At 34.5% G+C, this 20,138-nt stretch overlaps 1 protein-coding gene across 1 annotated transcript in view; it reads left to right on the top strand.

Moving 5' to 3' along the window:
• The window catches only part of FSTL5 (follistatin like 5), a 711,768-nt gene that overhangs the window by 248,820 nt on the left and 442,810 nt on the right, over positions 1-20,138 (top strand). The window contains exon 4 of the mRNA XM_029939311.1: positions 572-820. Within this exon, the coding sequence (XP_029795171.1) occupies positions 572-820 (249 nt within the window). The remainder of the gene's footprint in view (positions 1-571; positions 821-20,138) is intronic.

Genomic DNA, 20,138 nt, shown 5'->3' on the forward strand with positions numbered 1-20,138 from the left:
AGAAAGGAGTAGCTATCAGAACCCATAAAGAAGTTTCCAAGGCAAAATTATTCTCCATTCCCACTTCCTGCTTTTTATACATACATGTCATCGCTCATATCCAGGATTCTATTAATGTAAAAATTGACATTTATTAAACATTTGCTCTGTGTCAGGAAAGTCATTCCTGTGGGTCATTTACATGTAGTATGCTGTACGACTTTAGGTCGTCTATACTATTACACTCATATGACAGATGGGCAACTTGGCACAGAGAGATTTTACCCAAAGACATACAGCTAGTAAACCGTAGACTTAGAATTTGAACTCAGGCAATTCAATTTGGGGACCATGTTTTTAAGGACCACACTACTCGTTGGAGAGAGAGAAGAGAGCTACAGCACATGGGGAAGAAGGGGAAACGCTGAGAGTGTTTTCAAAAGTTACTACCTAATACAGGTCTCTTTTCCACTGAGAACAACTGAACCGAACCCTGATTATACTGTATTTCTCTTAGGAATTTATTTCCTACTTGGACATGCACATATTTAGACAAATTAATACAAATGACTTTTCTTTTCTTTATCTTCAGGATTCCTGACTCAGGATGTCCCTTGGGGGTCTTGTGAGAATAAATACTGTGGTTTGGGAAGGCATTGTGTCATCAGCAGAGAGACAGGCCAAGCAGAATGTGCCTGCATGGACCTGTGCAAACGGCACTACAAACCTGTGTGTGGATCTGATGGGGAATTTTATGAAAACCACTGCGAAGTGCATAGAGCTGCTTGCCTGAAAAAGCGAAAGATTACCATTGTTCACAATGAAGACTGCTTCCTTAAAGGTAAATACAGGGTAGACCTAAAGTGTCACCTTTTATTTCTTTCCTCTTCTCAACTATTGCCTTCAAACTTCAAGTTTAAACTCTAGCCTGGTTTTATATCATCAATATTTAGAAATGGAAGGGGAAAATGTGAGTTTAATCACGCCAATAAGCAGTAAGTACATAGACATTTACATAGATACAATTCTGAATCTCAATTATGAGTACAAAGTTGGCCAAAACCTGACTCAAATTTAATATAGCTGACAGCATTGCACCATATGGCTTCCCAATCATGGCAGTTCTCTTAGGACATGGGGAGGCCAATTCAGTCAACAGGCCAAATCCACCCAGTGAAAAGCACCTGGAGAGGAATCGCGTGAACACAGAATGCCAAGCCCTGCTGTGATAACATCTCATTTCTTCCTGATTAAAAACGATGGGTTCAGTGTGCACCACATAATTCAGGTTCTATGTCCAATGAAATAACTCTGAAAAACTCATGCAAAATTTAAATAATAAATTTGGGATGACAATAATTTAAAATCGGAAAGTATTGGTGTTTACCTTCATGGTACCCAAAGTCCTTGGTTATTGCCTATGAAATAGTACTGCTGATTTAGTGAACTGAAAAATTATTTTAACATGCTGTATAAACAAATCACTGGGTACTTTTAATTTCATCTATTTATTCATAAATTTATTTTGTCTTTGCTTCTACTGGAGAGAATATTTGCTAATTAATAGTCATAACCCACACTAAAATTCTGAAGTCTTGAATATATGAAACATCCATCATTCGAATAGGTCACTGTCAGCTTGATTTCTAATCTTTGATTGGTTCCCCATCTCTCTTTTCTTTTTTTTTTATAAATTTCCTAATGTTTAGTTACACTTAAATCTTGTCTGATATTTTAATTCTTAGCTTACATGTATGGCTGAAATATAATGTATTTCATCAGTGCACCAATTAAGGTATAATGTCTAAAAACTTTTCTTTTTTCAAACTTGGTACACTATATAAATATTATTTCCAAGATAATAATAAAATAATGCACAGAAGTTTTCAAATGATATAAGGAGCAGTACTCTAGTCAGTGTGGCCACTAGAAGCCTATTAATATAATTGAAGTAAAATTAAAAGAATAGTTTTCCTTACAACAATAAACTATGTCCAACTTGAATACGTGCACAGAAAATGTGATGGTATACCATTATCTTCTTTTACAGAAAGAATAGCAGTCAGTGTGGTTTCAAGTTTATTTATTCCCCTCTTCTATCAAGTCTATTTTAAAAATGACTATTATTAATTATACTAGCATTGCGCTTTAAAACTCATGAAAGAGTACTGTGTGTGTGTGTGTGTGAGAGAGAGAGAGAGAGAGAGAGAGAATTGATTCTGTCATTTTTTAAAGTTTATTTATTTATTTTGTGTTTATGAGAGAGAGAGAGAGAGAGAGGCATAGAGAGAGGGAGAAAGAGAATTCCAGGCAGGCTCCATGTTGTCAGCATGGAGACTGATGCACAGGACTCAGTCTCACAAACTGTAAGATCAAGACCTGAGCTGAAATCAAGAGTTGGATGCCTAATCAACTGAGCCAGCCAGCTGCCCTAGTTCTGTCATTTTGACTTGTGATGGCACTCTAGAAATATTACTATGCCACTGATGCGTGACATCCTAAAACCATGTAATTAATATTCTATTAAGGTCATTTAGAATTATATTCCCAAAATGAAGTTTAGTCCAATTGACACACAGTAATCAATTATATGGAAACATATGATATTAAATATCATGTGAGAGAAAACAGTTGGTATATCTAATGTTCTACTTTATTGCTGGATGTTATATATATATGTATATGTATATGTATACATATGTATATATATATGTATACATATATATATGTATATGGCACCATAAGAATATGAGATTCACTGACAGGAGAATTAAGGTTTATATGCAGTCCTGGGGGGCTTGCAGTCGGATGAGCATCCAACTTTGGCTCAGGTCATGATCTCACGGTTCTTGGGTTTGAGTCTTGGGTTGGTCTCTGTGCTGACAGCTCAGAGCATGGAGCCTGCTTTGGATTCTGTGTCTCCTTCTCTCTGTACCCCTTCCCCATTCATGCTCTGTTTCTCTCTGTCTCAATAATAAATAAACATCAAAATTAAAAGAAAAAAAGATTTATAGCAGTCCTGAAGTAAGAAGAGGGTAAGGGATAGGACTTCAACTGGAGAAAATGATTCATAAGAAGATGGAAGAGCAAATGTTTGGTTAAAAAAAATGTTTGTCATGTCATGCTGAGACGTTTTTCTTATACTAAAAAAATGTCATCTTTAGTAAGAGCTCCAGGCCCTCTATCTAAATACTTTTAGGAAGTGAAGGGGGCACAGGGAGGCAAAAAGCCCTTTCTGCATCTGTAAGGTCTTTCTTTATTGTCTTTAGCTGAAAATAATCCTCATGCCAGAGCAGCACATCTGAGATGAATTGTACTGAATCCCATTGCATAGCATAAACTTTTATATTTTTATGTAATGCCTAGCTGTTTGTTATGATGGTAGTTTGGGTTTAAAGTCATTTCCCATCCCCACATCATCCCCCAAAAAGCTTCTAACTTCTACAGTCAACATCACTTATAACAAGTAAAATTTCCTCTCACCCTAACTCCAGGTCACTCTGTCTCACACAGCAGAATTTACTTACTCAGAGAATAGACATAAGGTAGAGTAAGAAACCCAAGATAACCTATGCCAAAATGAATAAGGAATTAAACCTTTTATGAGAAAGTCAATTGAACAGAAACTCTTTTGCCATTTACTGTGCTAAGAATAAAACTGCCATAAAAGCAAATGTTCTGTGCATTTAAATGTGCATCACAAACAATAACAACTTGGGAAATATGGTTTTTATGGCTATGTGTGCACTATTTGAATGAGATCTGACATTGTGTTTTTTTCTTTGGTATAATCTGGAGAGCCATTCATATTCCATTTTTAATTGGTTCTTTTACCTGAATGTTTTTTAAAGATAAGACTCATAGATTGGGCTAGAGAACTAGGCCACCAAGGATACAATAATATTTTAAAATATAACAGTAGTTGCTGTGTGTTAACATGCATGAGCCTTTAGATTACATTTTTTTGAAGGGCAGCTTTGTAAAGTTTCTATTTTCTGTCTTGTATTTTACACCATTTCATGAAAAATAGTAATCTTGATAAATATTTAAACTTTGGAAGGCAATGTCCAGATACTTGTTTGTTGGTTTAGTTTCATTTTTGGTCAGCGTTGGCCAACTGGAACTGCCAGAGTGGTAGTAAAATTGATAAACTGTATGACTATCAAAGTACATTAACTCTTAAAGGCCATAATACAGACACAGAAGCTCTAGTTCTTTTGAATGCCTTCAGTACACACAACATCACAACTAGTTTGATTAATCTCCCATATTTGGGTATACTTATGATAAAATTTTCTGAATTTGATGATATGAAATTGGTTGAGTTGTGTTTCACTTTAAAAATTTACCTTGCATTTATCATTTAATCAAAGTTAACAATATATTTTTTTGGCCACTCTCATTAATCCAAATATGAAATACAGAGGTCTATGTATTCTCATTACATAACATTACATAATATGCTTTAGAAATCATTGTAATGTGTACACTCATAATTTTACCATTTTTTATTAAAATGATACCAAATATTTGTTTCTCCTCTGATTTTTAAAAACTCTATGAAGGGTTCTGTAAACATTACATTTTATATGGGTTTATCTTTCATTTATAGAAAAGCAGTAGATAAATGATAGATAGATTTTACACAGAATATGGAAAATGATCCCAAAGAGATTTGGATATTGGCTACATCACAGATGTATTAAAAAAACTATTACCAGAAAGTAAGAGACAGAGAATACCAGTACTAACAGTAATACTTATTATTTTATTTAGTATTTATTTCAAAACACTTTCACAAGCATTATACTACCATTTCATTATGATAGGCCAATACACTATTGAGAAGGCAATAAGGCGAAAGTTTTACAAATGGCCGCCAATGTGTGCATAGCAAGATAATGCTGCCAGGACAAGATCCAAGGGATTCTGTCTTCTCTATTAGTAGAAGTATGCTCCAAATATTCTGCTTAAATATATAATACCATGACATCTTACTTGCCAATGTCTTCTAAAATTTTAGTTTTAGTAGTGATTTCCATGACTGTGCAACACTATTTGGAAACACGCTTGCTCACTGTGGTATTTTTAAAGGTTAAATAATTCATTTCATCAGTTCTTAGCCAACTGAGCAACATAATAGCAGATAATAGTTACTTAACTCTGTAACTTTTATACAATCATTTGATTGCAATGAATTTTCAAATTTGAGTCTGTGAAGCCACACATATTTTTTTAAGTTAACATTAGATTATAATCTTGCATCAAAAGAGTCTGGTTAAATTATTATATAACTGACTGAATTTGCCAGATTGTAATAGGCTGATATATGGTAGTAAATTTTCTGATTGTAGATAAGACTATTTAAAGAACAAATAACTAGGGAACCTGGGAGGCTAGGTCAGTTAAGCGTCTGACTTTGACTCAGGTCATGATCTCATGGTTTGTGAGTTTGAGCCCTGCATCAGGCTCTGTGCCGACAGCTCAGAGCCTGGAGCCTGCTCTGAATTCTGTGTCTCCCTCTCTCTCTCTGCCCCTCGCCTACTCATGCTCTGTTTCTCTCTGTCTCAAAAATAAAGAAACATAAAATTTTAAAAAAAGAAAAAATAACTAGCTCATTTTTAGAAATGTATTTATTATTTTAAAAAATAAATTTATTCTTAATTTCTTGGTTGGCATTTGAGATGCTATCTTACAGTCACCTTTTGCACAGATTTATTTTAGGCTGATATTGCTGATCATATGCCATAAATAGAATATCTATTAGATATGTGACATTGTTATGTTAATCTCCTACTCATCCCTTCCCCCCCAAAAAAGACTAAAAGCATTTCTTCATGCATTTAATTTTGGCCAAATTTTCTCATTTGTTTCCCCTGTTATAATAACTAAATTTAGCATCAAATACATAGATAGTCTTATCCTGATTTTGTATATTTTCATGCTAAATCATTTTCTTCAGTTTTAAGTTATAGAATAAATATTTAGTTTACTATTTTATTTCATGCTTTCTATGGATATATGACTATCCCATGAATAGTTATAAACAGAATATTCAATAGTGAGAGAAAAATGAGAACATTTTATCAGTTCAAGTAACTTGTCCTTGTCTTCTATCTTGCGGCTCTTTAAACATTGTATCAGTCATTGTCTCTCTCTGGCACTTCACTTACTATGTTTATTTTCTCAGTATCTTATTTTCAAATGCTGAATGTGATATTTCTGTAACTTACAAAGTGAAGAACTTTTTTACAACCATTATCTTTTCTTATATAGTTTTTTGTCATGTTGGTTTCCATATAACACCCAGTGCTCATCCCCACAAGTGCCCTCCTCCATCAGCCCTCAGTTTGTTCTCAGTATTCAAGAGTCTCTCCCTCCCTCCCTCTCCCCAACTATTTTTCACCTTCCCCTCCCCCATGGCCCTCTGTTAAATTTCTGCTATTCCACTTATGAGTGAAAACACACGTATCTGTCCTTCTCTGTCTGACTTATTTCGCTTAGCTCATGTTGCTATGAATGGCCAGATTTCATTCTTTCTATTCCCATGTAGTATTCCATTGTATAGATAAACTGCATCTTCTTGATCCATTCATCAGTTGATGGACATTAAGGCTCTTTCAATGATTTGACTATTGTTGAAAGTGCAGTTATGAACATCGGAGTACGTGTGCCTCTATGCATCAGCACTTCTGTATCCCTTGGGTAAATCCCAAGCAGTGCTATTGCTGGGTCTTAAGTTTATGAGGAACCTCCACACTGTTTACCAGAGCAGCTGCACCAGTTTACATTCCCACAAACAATGTAGGAGGGTGCCCATTTCTCCACATCCTCACCAGCATCTATAGTCTCCTGATTTGTTTATTTTAGCCATTCTGACTGGCGTGAGTTAATATCTCAGTGTGATTTTGATTTTTGCTCTTGATGAGACATTGAGCATCATTTCATGTCTGTTGGCCATCTGGATATCCTCTTTGGAGAAGTGTCTGTTCACGTCTTCTGTCCATTTCCTCACTGGATTATTTGTTTTTCGAGTGTGGAGTTTGATGCATTCCTTATAGATTTTGGATACTAACCCTTTATCCTATATGTCATTTGCAACTCTTTTCCCAGTCCATCAGTTGCCTATTAATTTTATTGATTGTTTCCTTTGCCGTGAAGAAGCTTTTTATCTTGATGAGGTCTCAATAGTTCATTTTTGCTCTTGATTCCCTTGCTTTTGGGGATTTGTCAAGTAGGAAATTGCTGCAATTAAGGTCAAGGAGATTGTTTCCTTCTTTCTCCTCTAGGGTTTTGGTGGTTTCCTGTCTCACATTCAGGTCCTTCATCCATTTTGAGTTTATTTTTGTGTATGCTATAAGAAAGTAGTCTAGTGCCGGAGTCCTGCTCCATCAGGTCCAGGGTTCCCTGAAGGATGGATGGTGTCGGCATGAGAGATTCTCAAGTTTCTTTCTGATCACCAGGCAGGCATCTCTGCTCTGTCTCATTCTCTAGTTTTATTTATGGTGAAAGGTACAAGGAGCAGAAAGAGCAGTAAATGATTTCTCATAGATAATTCTTACAACTTTCTAGGACATGGATTCTGCAGAAGTTGCAATTCTAGTAGTAATTATTGTCACAAAAAACTTCGCTGCAGGCACTGATGCTATTATATGGGAAGGGCAGGTATTTTTTAAAACCAAGATATACAAAACCCCAGGTATAGCTAAAGGTCACTAAGGAAGTGACCTTTAACCAAGAGGTAAACAACAGTATTGTTTAGCAAAGGTCAGCTTTTTATGAGTAAGGGTCATTAGGTTGTTTATAACTCTAAGAGAAAGTTCCCAGAAAAAACAGGATCCCCAAAAGACATAACGCCTTCTCCCACAGTCCCAAAGACAATTGATACATTTTATTGCAGTAGTGACTTTTGCAATGACGTCCAGGCCAAGAAAGTAGTAAGTTATCAGTAAATTGCTCAGCCAGGAGGAAAATTATATGTTGCTTGCCTTAGTCGCATGAAGGTATATCTAGTTTACTCATCTTTTCCCTAACCAGGTGCAATCATGCCTCAGGGACAGGGCAGGGGGACAGGCTACTCCTGACATTAATCAGCAAAGCACTTCAAGGTTTGGTGCCTAAGCAGAAATGAAAGTTACAAGAAGGTAGATTTTGGTCACTGTTTGGGGGCAAAATACTATGCAAACTTGCTGTACCCTCACCAGGAATTTTCACTCAACTGGTGAGTTCAGAGAGCTCTCTACAGTCTAGTTTCATTTTTCTGCATGTTGCTGACCAGTTCTGCCAGCACCATCTGTTAAAGAAGCCAACTTTTTTTTTCATTGGATACTCTTTCCTGCTTTGCCAAAGATTAATTGGCCATACATTTGTGGGTCCAGTTTAGGGTTCTCTACCCTACTCCATTGGTCTGTGGGTCTGTTTTTGTGCCCATACCATACTGTCATGATGATTACAGCTTTGCAGTAGAGGCTAAAGTCTGAGATTGTGATGCCTCCCATTTCGATTTTCTTCAATACTACTTTGGCTATTTGGGGTCTTTTGTGGTTCCATACAAATTTTAAGATAATTTGTTCTAGTTTTGAGAAGAATGCTGATGTAATTTTTATTGGAATTGAATTCAGTGTGTAGATTGCTTTGGGTAGTAATGACATTTTAACAATTATTCTTCTGATCCAAGAGCATGTAATGTTTTTGTATTTATTTGTTTCTTCTTCAATTTCCTTCAGAAGTTTTCTATAGTTTTCATATACAGATCTTTTACATCTTTGATTAGATTTATTCATAGGTATTTTATGATTTTTTTTGTGCAATTGTGAATGGGATCAGTTTCTTAATTTCTTTTTCTGTTGCTTCATTTTGGTGTATAAAGATGCAACTGACTTCTGTACATTGATTTTGTACCCTGTGACTTTGCTGAATTCACAGCCATTATTTTTTAATGTGATTAATTTCTCCTCTGATATTTCTTTGCAAAAACAGGATAATGAAAAGCTTCCCATTGATTACACTATGCATATATATTTGGGGATATAATGTTCTAGAAAATGCAATTGAAAATTGTTCTCTATTAGTCTGATTTATATTTTACTTTTGAAATTCTTTCTCAAAGGTACATAAATACTTTAGAGGACATTTGAAAACCTATTAATGCTAAAAATTTTAAACCAAATAGAAAAAATGAGAAACTTTGCCTATTATCACCCAGATAATTACATGGGAAGAGAAAAAAGTTTGGAGAGAATCACACTGAAGAAAGAGATTTGGCACTTTCTAGCACAATGTAAAACATAGGCAATTAGCAATGCTGCTGCTTTGAAAACTGGTTAAGCAGAGTATAAGGAACTTCAATTCATTTAATATGAAATCAATTTAATTTAATACAGTAATATGCAATCAGTTTGTTTTTAGTTCAAGATACCACATCATCTAGCTATAAATTATATATCAATCTCATGGTTACAATAGAGGATAGTGTGTACTCAGAAAGGTGTGAAGCATTTCATGTGTTCCCTTATGTAATAATCACCTTACAGACTTGTTTTTATATGTTTCTCTAATAAGTATGGATTTCCAGTGACTGGTGTAATGTCTTTCTGAAAGTCTTCCCTCAAAATCTAGTAATAGGTTCTGATTACATTTTGTTAGTAATTTTTCCTATTGATGACATCTAAAGATATCACACATAACCATCTAAGTTCTTGAACGGATTTGTATATGAAACCAGGTTGAACTATAATTCACAATATGTGGAAACAATATTGAACCAAAATTTGACATTGACTTTTCTATATATCCTGAATAATGCATTTATCTTCACATTTCCTAAGAATTATAAATACAAAATAATTTATAAAAAAGACAGTTACAAATTGGTCTAACATAAAATTTTGTAGTATTAGTAATAGTGGAGATTTCTAAATTAAATTTTCACTTTTTTGTCATAAATCAATAACAACTTTCAAAAATCTTAATAATTTAACACAGACATGTAATTTAAAAGGTGGTAGCATAGTAAATTCAACAATGGATACTATTTCCAAAGGTTTCTTCCCAATTATTCCAAATCATTTAAGTGCCAGATAGACTTTCCTTGATGATTTTCATTCATTTTAATTATAATACAGTGGCTAAAAATTTTGTAGGTTAAGTGTGGAAACATGTCTGTGAGTAAGCTTTAAAGGATGGGGATGGGGTGCCTGGGTGGCTCAGTTGGTTGGGTGGCCAACTTCTGCTCATAGTTGGCGGATTTAAGCCCTGCGTCGAGCTTTGTGCTGACAGTTCAGAGCCTGGAGCCTGCTTCAGGTTCTGTGTCTCCCTCTTTCCCTAACCCTTCCCCGCTCACACTCTGTGTGTCTCTCAAAAATAAATAACCATTAAAAATTAATAAAGGATGGGGATAACAAGTATGTTACTATTAGGTGACAACCAGGAGGAAGATCAAAATGTAGGAGGCAAATCAAAAGTTACAATTAAGGCCAGAGTAATCAACGAAGAGTGTTGGTGGATTAAGTAGAAAGATTTGCCAAGACTAAAACATAAAATGTTTCTGGGGTGCCTGGGTGACTTGTTCAGTTAAGTGTCCAACTCTTGGTTTTTGGCTCAGATCATGATCTCAAGGTTCCTAAGTTTGATCCCCTCATCGGGCTCTATGCTGATAATGATTCTCTCTCTTCCCCTCCCTCCTTGCCTCTCCTACACTTGTGCTCTCTCTCTCAAAATAAATAAGCTTAAAAAACAAAGACATAAAATGTTTCCTTGTTTTAGTTGGATAAGAATTCTATGGCACAGAAAAGTGATATGTCAGCTGGGAGGTCACTTAGTATCTAATTGTAGTCACCCAAAAAAGAGTAGAGATGATGCTGGTTTGATCAAGATGACAGAAGTGTCAGTGATGGTACAAATTTGCCTGTCTACTTGATACAATTTTTCTGGGGACTGGACATGGAATTTATGGGAACAAGATAAATGAGCCATGCAAAAATTAAATAAATAAATAAATAAATAAGTCATTAAGCAAAATATGAAACACTGGGGGGGCTCACACATTTGAAAGTGGATATGAGGAGAAATATATACCAATGCATTTAAGATCAGTTCAATTTAAAGCCCTTTTAGACAAGCAATGGTAAATGCCATTTATGCAGTTGGCTCTGAGTCAGAAAATCAAAGGAGAATTTGGAGGAGGATACATACATATAAGATTTATAAGTATATTAATAAAGAGACAAGGCAAGGGACTTTCTCCTTAGATATACAAGAGAATGAGTGCATATTGAGAAGCAAAGAATGCTGGAGATAGAACTCTATTGTACTTCAACCTCAGAGGTCAGGATATGGAGGAAAAACAAGTAAAGGAGACAAATACATAGTCTGCAATGATAAGGGACGAAAACCAAGAGAGTGTGGATACACAGAAGCTTTAAAATTTTTCACAAAGGATAAAATGATGAACTGGATTAAATGTTGCTGAAATTGTGTATGACGGGGCTAGAAAATGACCATGATTTGGAAAGATTAAGGCCATGGTTAACTTGGTAAGAGTTTGTAAGAGAAAATAGGAAGTGAGGAAGTGAGATAGTAAGCACATTCCAGAAAGCTCATTGGAAGAGTCTTTCTCTAAAGAGGAGCAGATACACGTGCAGATATACAGTGCAGAATATATGGTGTTCAGGAGACACAGACATGTGGATGGAAATAAGAAAAATGCAGACGTTTTCCCTCTTATGAGGCAAGAGAAAGAGGAAGTAGATGTCAGAGCAGAACCATTGGACAGACTGGAGAGAGCTGGATCCAACAGACAAGGGGTAGATTTGACCTTAGATGAGCACATGGATCCTTCAGCCATTAAATAGGAAATGAAAAATAAGCACTTTCAGGTGCAGGTAGATGAACTTACTTTATGATATAAAAGTGTGTGGTGCTTATCTGTTCTTTTCTGTTAATATATTTACATCTGTCTATCTATCTATATGAAATAAGAAATAAAGCATTCATTTATTTTATATGCTTTAATCAATCTGCTTGCCAATAATTTGGATTTCGATTGATTTAATGTGGATATTTCTGGGGTTGTTAGCATCTAATTCATTTTTGAAAGCATTTTCTTCCTAAAAAAAGAAGAAAGGGCTATTAAAAACTCAGAAAGGTGCATGAGCATATGATGAATTTAATTGATCAGTAGTGTAATTAATTGAAAGAAACAATATTAGATATACTTGATTAATTTTATAAATGCTCAAAATGTTGCATGCTTGTCAAAATACATCAGGCAATAATTAATATAAAATATCTATAGAAATAAAACATATGCATATGTACACATGGATAGGTATCATGAGCAAATACAATGTTTTTATCATTAACCAGTGATTATTTATTGACACATGTCCCTGTGGTAGACCCACTCTTAATGGGTTTCTATCCAAAAATGGAGATGACACTGTTCTTACTTCTGCTACTGGGTGGAGATGAGTGGCTAGACCCATCTGTTAATGACCAATGAGGTTTTCCACCGTATCTGGGAAATCTCATGATATGCCATTAAACTAGCATCTGTACTTGATATTCAGGTACATGAAATTATTCTGTGTCAAAACAAACCCTTTTGTGTAAACCTTTCATTTAAGTGAAACATTTTTTTTCTCATAAAGTATATGTACCACATTCCATTCCATTATTATCAATGGACATTTAGATTTTCTTTTGGCACCTTATGGAGTATAAGGTCTAAATTAAAAGAGAGCAGGGATCCCTGAGAAACATATTTGGCAAGAAATGAGAATCATATTTAGGAAACAAGAACGTGGAAGTTAGAACTCCAAAGGAATGTGGAGAAATAATGTTATCTTCTAGTCACTTATGTTAGGTCCTGTTGCTTTGGAAGGCACTGCATATTGTTTTAATCACCAGACAATGTAAATTTATAAGAATTTACATCCTCAACCTAAGGTTACTCTAATAACCTAGGAGATAATGGTCATTCACTCTACTTTCAGCTAAGTGATAATATCAGGTAAGGTGTAGTGATATAGTGTATCCTGAAACTAATGCATACCTATAAATATTCAGAGAATCTAATGCCACATATGTAGTACATGGTGTATCTTAACTAAGTAAATATTTCAAGGAGGAGAAAAATATTTGGAACCACTTATCCACATTGTATCTATCTGATCATTAGACTTTTATCTACTCCCAAACAAGCACAGAATATTAACATTAGAACACTAGCCTCAAGATAGTGTCATGCCTTATCAAAACTCACAATTTCTTTTGTGTATCCCCACACTTACTTATTTTCAAAACACACATGTGTGTAAATTAATCATAAAAGACAAAGTGATTATTGTTTAAATTTCCCTTGAAAAATGCTAATAGGGTAATATCACCTGCACTTTTAGTGAAATATAAAAGAACATGTAAGCTGGTACGGGATGTGTTTCCCAGTATTCAGAATAATAACTATGGCATTTAGATGTGATGACAGTCTACAAAACATAAGAGTAGGATTTGGGCGTTTAATTAAATTTATGTCAAAATTACTTTCAAATCCTGGGGGAAATATGCTTGAATAATACAGCACATGTTTTGGCCTTTAAAAATTTTAACAAGTGGAAACATTTACATGACACTTTGGCACAATCTCTATAGCTCAGACATAGCTAGTATACAACATAGCAACAGCTTTGTTCATAAATTCCATAGTAAACACGCACACCAATACCCGCATAAATTTGTCAGCGCTATGTCTACATCTACACGAAACAGCTGGCATGGAAGTGAGTTTCACTTCAACATATCAATAAGTATATGGAAAAAATATCATGCCATGCCGTTTCTATGTAACTTCAATTATTTCAACATCAGACTAACACAGTAAATAAGTAAATAAATAAATATCTTGTTTTGACATCCAGACATTATACTGCAAGCAATAGGGAGCAGAAGGTTACTATATTTGATTCTAGGTAATTCCAAATATTTAGAAAATATATGCAGCTACAGGAAATGGTTTGTTACTCAAGGTAAAGGCTCCTGTCTCCCTCCCACATCCCCAGACTTCTTTCTCCCCCTCCTTAAAAGGACTCCACTGTTCTCTGAGACTTGGTTCTGTGTAGAAGAAATAAAAAGTTATAATACAGTGCATTTTGGCAGAGGCAAAACATGAACCCCGTTTATAACCCAGTCTCCTGACTCTGTTTCTTAAGAAAAGCTCCGAAGGATGCAACTGTTAAATGCATAAAAAGCAGCCTCTATTCCAACGTCATTTCCAATCAAATTGAAAGTGAATGGATCAGTTTGAGCTAGAGCCTTTAGATGTTTCAAACATTTATCTTCTTTTCCCAAAGTGCTTAACCTGAATCCCTTTGTTTTTGTCATTCTACTTCCGTCGTGTTTCCTACTCCTGGATAATGGCATCTTACCACTGCTAAGGAGGACTGAGGAAGGAAAAGATACTTACTTGTAATGGTACCAGTGAGCATTCACAGGATTTGAATTGGCTGGCTTCTTGTCATTTTCTTGGGGCACTTACGTCTTTTCTTCAGGACACTGAAGTTTTTTATTCCCCATTTTCTATCAAAAAATCTATATTGTTTATACTGACTCAAGAGTTTGGAACTTTTGATTTTTTGAACCTATCACAGGTTGGCACATGTTAGGCTCTAATTTCAGCATTCAAGATGCCAATATCACAGGTTAAAACACTGTTCAAAAGCTCAACCACATTCTGGCCAAAAAAGAAAACCTCTCTCACAAACTGGTCCATTCTCCTCTCCTGTGTTTGGTTGTGCTTTGAACGTTCAGTGTCCTCTAAGGTCCAAAGGTATCAACCGCGACTCTACCTGTCTACTACGTCACTCTTCCTGTGTTCTGGGTGTCAGTGGCTAAGCTTACTGTCTTCAGACTTAACAACTGTGCATCCCCAGAGTCTTCACATAAACAGAGAAAACATGTTTTGTTGGTGGTGGTGGTGGTGCTGTAATATATTCACAAATTTTTATAATAATCTCCTTTCAAAATAAATGTGGTTTGTTTGCTTTATACCCATATTTTAAAAAAGACCATTCAAGGGTCTCTTTCCTGATCACAACATTTAGTTATTTCTGACCAAGTATCTATTACATATGAAGTTTCATTGCAGATATATCTTACAGTCCATCAAAATTGTCTATGATAATTATATATAAATTAAACAATTTTTTAAAAAATTTAAAGCAGCTATATTATAAAAGAACATCTACTATAAAGTGAAAATTACTTCTCAAAATGATTTTTCCTGGTTTACTTTATTATAAAGTGAATTTTATATATTAGGTTAAAGTACAATATCATCCAATTGCCTATTATTATGGTAGAGATATCATAAATTCATATTAGTAGACAAGAATGAACTAATTCATGTATAAATTTAAAAATAAAATATAGGGGGACACCTGGCTGGTTCAGCCAGTTAAGCATCTGACTCTTGATTTCAGCTCAAGCAATCTTACAGTTCATGAGATTACATATCAGGCTCTGTGTGAGCATGGAGCCTGATGGAGATTCACTCTCTCCATCTCTCCGCCGCTCCTTTGCTTGTGCTCTCTCTCTCAATAAACAAATTTAATTAATTAATTAATACACATTAAAATATAGACATGTACACATATACACACTTATTGAAACTATAAAATTTACATTAAATTTAATCTTTATTTTTACACATATTGTAATGACAGAACAATGACTTTTTAAAGAGAGGTATTTGTGTATACTGATATGCCTCCATTCTAACTTGACTGGCTAAGGATACAGTGATTTTCAATAAAATATCAAATTAAATTGGAAGGTGTATTCATATTAATACTCAAGCCATCATTACTTCATTTTTTATGGACTGAAACAATGTGTGTATTTTGTGAGGGTTTTTTTGTGGGTTTCGGTTTTCTGAGAATAACACATAGTCATCCTTTATTGGTCTGAGTTTCTGCTGAATACAAAATGTGCCCTTACCCCTTAAAAAAGTTATTTTATATAAATTCAACTCTATCATTACTGCTTTGCAAAATTATTTAAAATAATTTAAAGTTTCAACAATAAATTGTGTTATTCTCGAATAGAAAAATGTCTTAAGTAATTAGCACTGGTCAATAATGGTTTGAATTTTGAGAAAATAAACTTCCTATTTCTAATTGTCAAATCCTAAAGTACTTGAATAAATTAAATTATGAGCCATTTTAGGAATGACCCCTTTTGACTACTTAACTGTGTTAAGGAAAAATCATCACATTCATGTTGTGTCATTTCACGCTAAGATTGACACTTAACTGCCAAGGCCTATGACTTTAAAAGTGAAAGAATTCATCAGAATTTAGTCTGCTTGTGAATATAAGTTAACAGGTCAGGAAATCATAATGAAAGTTGAGAAAATGTATTCCATAAAGTTTTGGAATTTGAGACAATAAAAAAAATGAGCATTCGTTTTTCCTATAGAACTTTCCTAATGCATGTTAGGATATTCAAGGAAAATTTTCTTTTTCTTGACTTTTTTTTCTCTAAAACTTTGGCTCTTGAGTTTATCTAGTAATACTGTTTCTATCACTGTGATAAAATTGTCTTTCACCTTCTACTGTCTTTGCTTGATTGACGCAAGGTCTGAAGAGTTGGAAGATAAATGAAGGTCCCAGACTAACACTGTAAGGGTTCGGGTGGCCAAGAACATGCAATTTTGTGTCTGAATTTTAGTTAATTTGTGAGAGATCTATGCACCTATGCTTTTGGAGAAAAAAAAGACTAAATATACTCTGAGTAAATCTAAACACTATTTCCCAAGGGAGAATTATTGCCTATTGCTATAATCACACATAAACACACACACACATACAAACACAGTGTCCCATGGATGTCTAATTTTAGGGGGAAATCCAATATGATTTCAAAAATTGAGCTATTTAGGGGGGGGCCTGGGTGACTCAGTTGGTTAAGTGTCTGACTTCAGCTCAGGTCATGATCTTGCAGTTTGTTGGTTCGAGCCCCACATCGGCTCTGTGCTGATAACTCAGAGTCTAGAGCCTGCTTCAAATCCTGTGTCTCCCTCTCTTTATGCCCTTCCCCTCATCTCAAAAATAAATAAACATTAAAATTTTTTTTAAATAATGGAGCTATCTTGCTTTTGGTAAGAATTTTAAAAAATATTGAGCTATTATACCTAGGACTCATGATATGTGACTATAGTTGTTACAAACCATATTTTACTAAAGATCTAATATACTTACAAGGATGTTTTAATACATTATACTTAAAATGTAGTAAGAGTAAAAAAATAAATGAAAAGGTGGTTTTGTGTAATAATACTTGAGGAAATAAATGAAAAAAAGGGTCTCTCATTTTTATTATTATGGGACAAAGGTGTAATGGTGTTTGAGGGGTCTAGAAAAGGAAGTTTAAAAAAAATTATCTCTTTATGCCAGAAGGCAAAGAAAATTATAGTTTAATGGAACACTTGGGGCAGTCACATCAATAGTGTCTTTTAAAATGTGTTAAAAGGGATGGCACATAAAATGAGGAGAGAAAGTTATAGAAGACTTAATAACCTGATCAAAAGAAAAAAATGAATGAACTACATGAAAAAAAATTTTAGAGCTTGCAATTTGATATCCTGTAGGAGTAACACATATTAAAACCATCACAATAAACAATCTGAAAAGATGTTTAATATAGTGTGCTGTCAACTCTCACCAGGGTGAGTAGACTGATTTTTCTGGTTAATTAGATGTTACTATTCAAACATCTAAAAGCAGTTACCAAAATCTTAATATTGGTGGGCAAGCTGGCAAAACGTCAGAGTGCTGGTATGAGAGTAGCAAGGATAAGTATATTCACAAATGTATTCTTTTGGATATTATTTTAAAAAGAAAGGCTTTATACATTAATTCTTTCATCCTCACTTTGATAAGACAGAAATGTACTGAAGATGAAGAAAAAAAGAGAATCACTGCTACATTTAAATTCAGCCTTACTTCTTTTATCTATTATTTAAATATGTGTATGTTCCCTTGTTTACCATTTAAATATTATTTATTAAAAACTAAAAACACCTCTCTCTACTACTGTAGCAAATAGAAAAGAACAATTTGGTGAAGCCTTAATAACACACAAAACATGTCTGTGGGATTTTCCAACTTCTGTTAGTGAACTTGTAGAAATGCTTACTTATCAGGTTAGATATCATATGATTTTATATATTAAATTGATTTTATAGAGTGTCTTTTAGGAAGGTATAATCCTCATTAAACTTATTAAAATCTAGGTAAAGTACTGTTATGTATAATTTATAACTGATAACAATATTAAGTTGGTAGATATTTTAAAATACTGAGAACTGGAGTGCCAGTTCACGATCTCACAGTTTATGGGTTCGAGCCCCACGTCAGGCTCTGTGCTGCCAGCTCAGAGCCTGGAGCCTGTTTCAGATTCTGTCTCTCCCTCTCTCTCTGACCCTTCCCTGCTCATGCTGTCTCTCTCTGTCTCTCAAAAAAATATACAAAAAGCATAAAATAACAATTTGTATAAAAAATATACAAAAAGCATAAAAGAACAATTAAATTTATCAGAATACTGTAAGAGAGGATATTAGATAAAGAAAACAAGGATAAGATTGAAAATATTCTGGGGCTCCTGAGTGGCTCAGTTGGTTGGGCATCCGACGTCAGCTCAGGTCATGCTCTCACGTTTCTCGAGCTGACAGCTTAGAGCTTGGAACCTGCTTCAGATTCTGTATTTCCCCCTCTCTCTACCTCTCCCCCACTCGCACTCTGTCTCTCTCTCAAAAATTAAAAAAAAAATTTAAAATATAAAATGTTCCAAATGTATACTCATGTTTAGTTGAGTATAATTTATGTAAACCCTAGTTTTTTTCCCTAACTACATATCCATTTCAAAGATCAGAATGAAATTTATAAAAGACAAAGTTATGCTATTCTCTCTCTCAAAACACCCAAAATAAATTTTGATACCCCAAATAAAATGCAGTGTCTTAGCCACAATCTAGAAGGGTTTTATGTAATCTAATTAATACCTGTATCAAAGCCCATTCTCTTTTACAACTCTTCCTAACTGCTTGCTCGTTTCAGCCTTCATGTCTGCTTCCATTGATACTAAAACACAGCAAGCTCATTCCCTCCTAAGGACGTTTACATTTCCTGTTTTTGCACCACTAGTAATGTTATTCCTCAGATCTGTACATGGGTGATTCCCTTACCTCATTCATCTCTCATATATCACCTCTTCCCAGGATACACTCTATAAGATACTTTTTGATATTTTCTTCAAAACACAGTAAGTATTCTAATGTTTATTTATTTTTGGAAGAGAGACACACTTAAATTTTTAAAATACAAAACATTGTACACATTTGAAAGATTGCCGGAAACATTACTGTCAATTTACGTCTTCTGGTTTTTGGCAGGCTCTTCCAATAAAATGTAATCTCAGTGAGGGCAGGGACATCTTCTTTCTTGTAGATCATCTATGCCATGTCTAGAATTGAGGGTGCCACTCAGTAAAACATGTGATGAATGAATGAAAGAATGAACAAATATTCAAAACTATATCTTCAGATGTATTTAATAATGATACTAAAAGTGGTTTAGGAAAAGAATTACAGACTATGAATAAATGACTAACTTCTGAAGAGTTAAATAGCACACATCACATCAAACATATTTAACCCTTCCTATAATTTCTTTACATAGAGAACTGTGCTAACTAATCACAGACAACCAGACAAATACCCCAGTTCTACTGTTTTAAATGTTTGATCTTCTTATGTTTCAAGGTGTTCACAGATGCCTCCTGCAACGGCTCAGTGTCCTCCTCTTGCTATACTTATCGAGGATTTTCTGTTCTTCCTGAGAATCCATTATTAGTCTTTTTTTTTTTTTTGGTTGTTCCTGCCATACTCTGTGCTTCATTTATAATGTGGCTTTGTGCTGTGATTCTCCAAATGTGTCTTTTGTCATCACCATGACATGCTTGTTCAGCTACTCTATAAAGCTGAGGTTTCCTAAGCTCACTCTGCAGCCTCACTTTTGTTTCCTGGGTTCAGAACTTTGGTGATACTACTGCTAACATGTTTTGTTTTTGGTTTTGTTTTAATTTTACTTATTTATTTTGAGAGA

The sequence above is a fragment of the Suricata suricatta genome, chromosome 1 (genome assembly GCF_006229205.1).
Source record: "Suricata suricatta isolate VVHF042 chromosome 1, meerkat_22Aug2017_6uvM2_HiC, whole genome shotgun sequence".
Classification (NCBI taxonomy): domain Eukaryota; kingdom Metazoa; phylum Chordata; class Mammalia; order Carnivora; family Herpestidae; genus Suricata; species Suricata suricatta.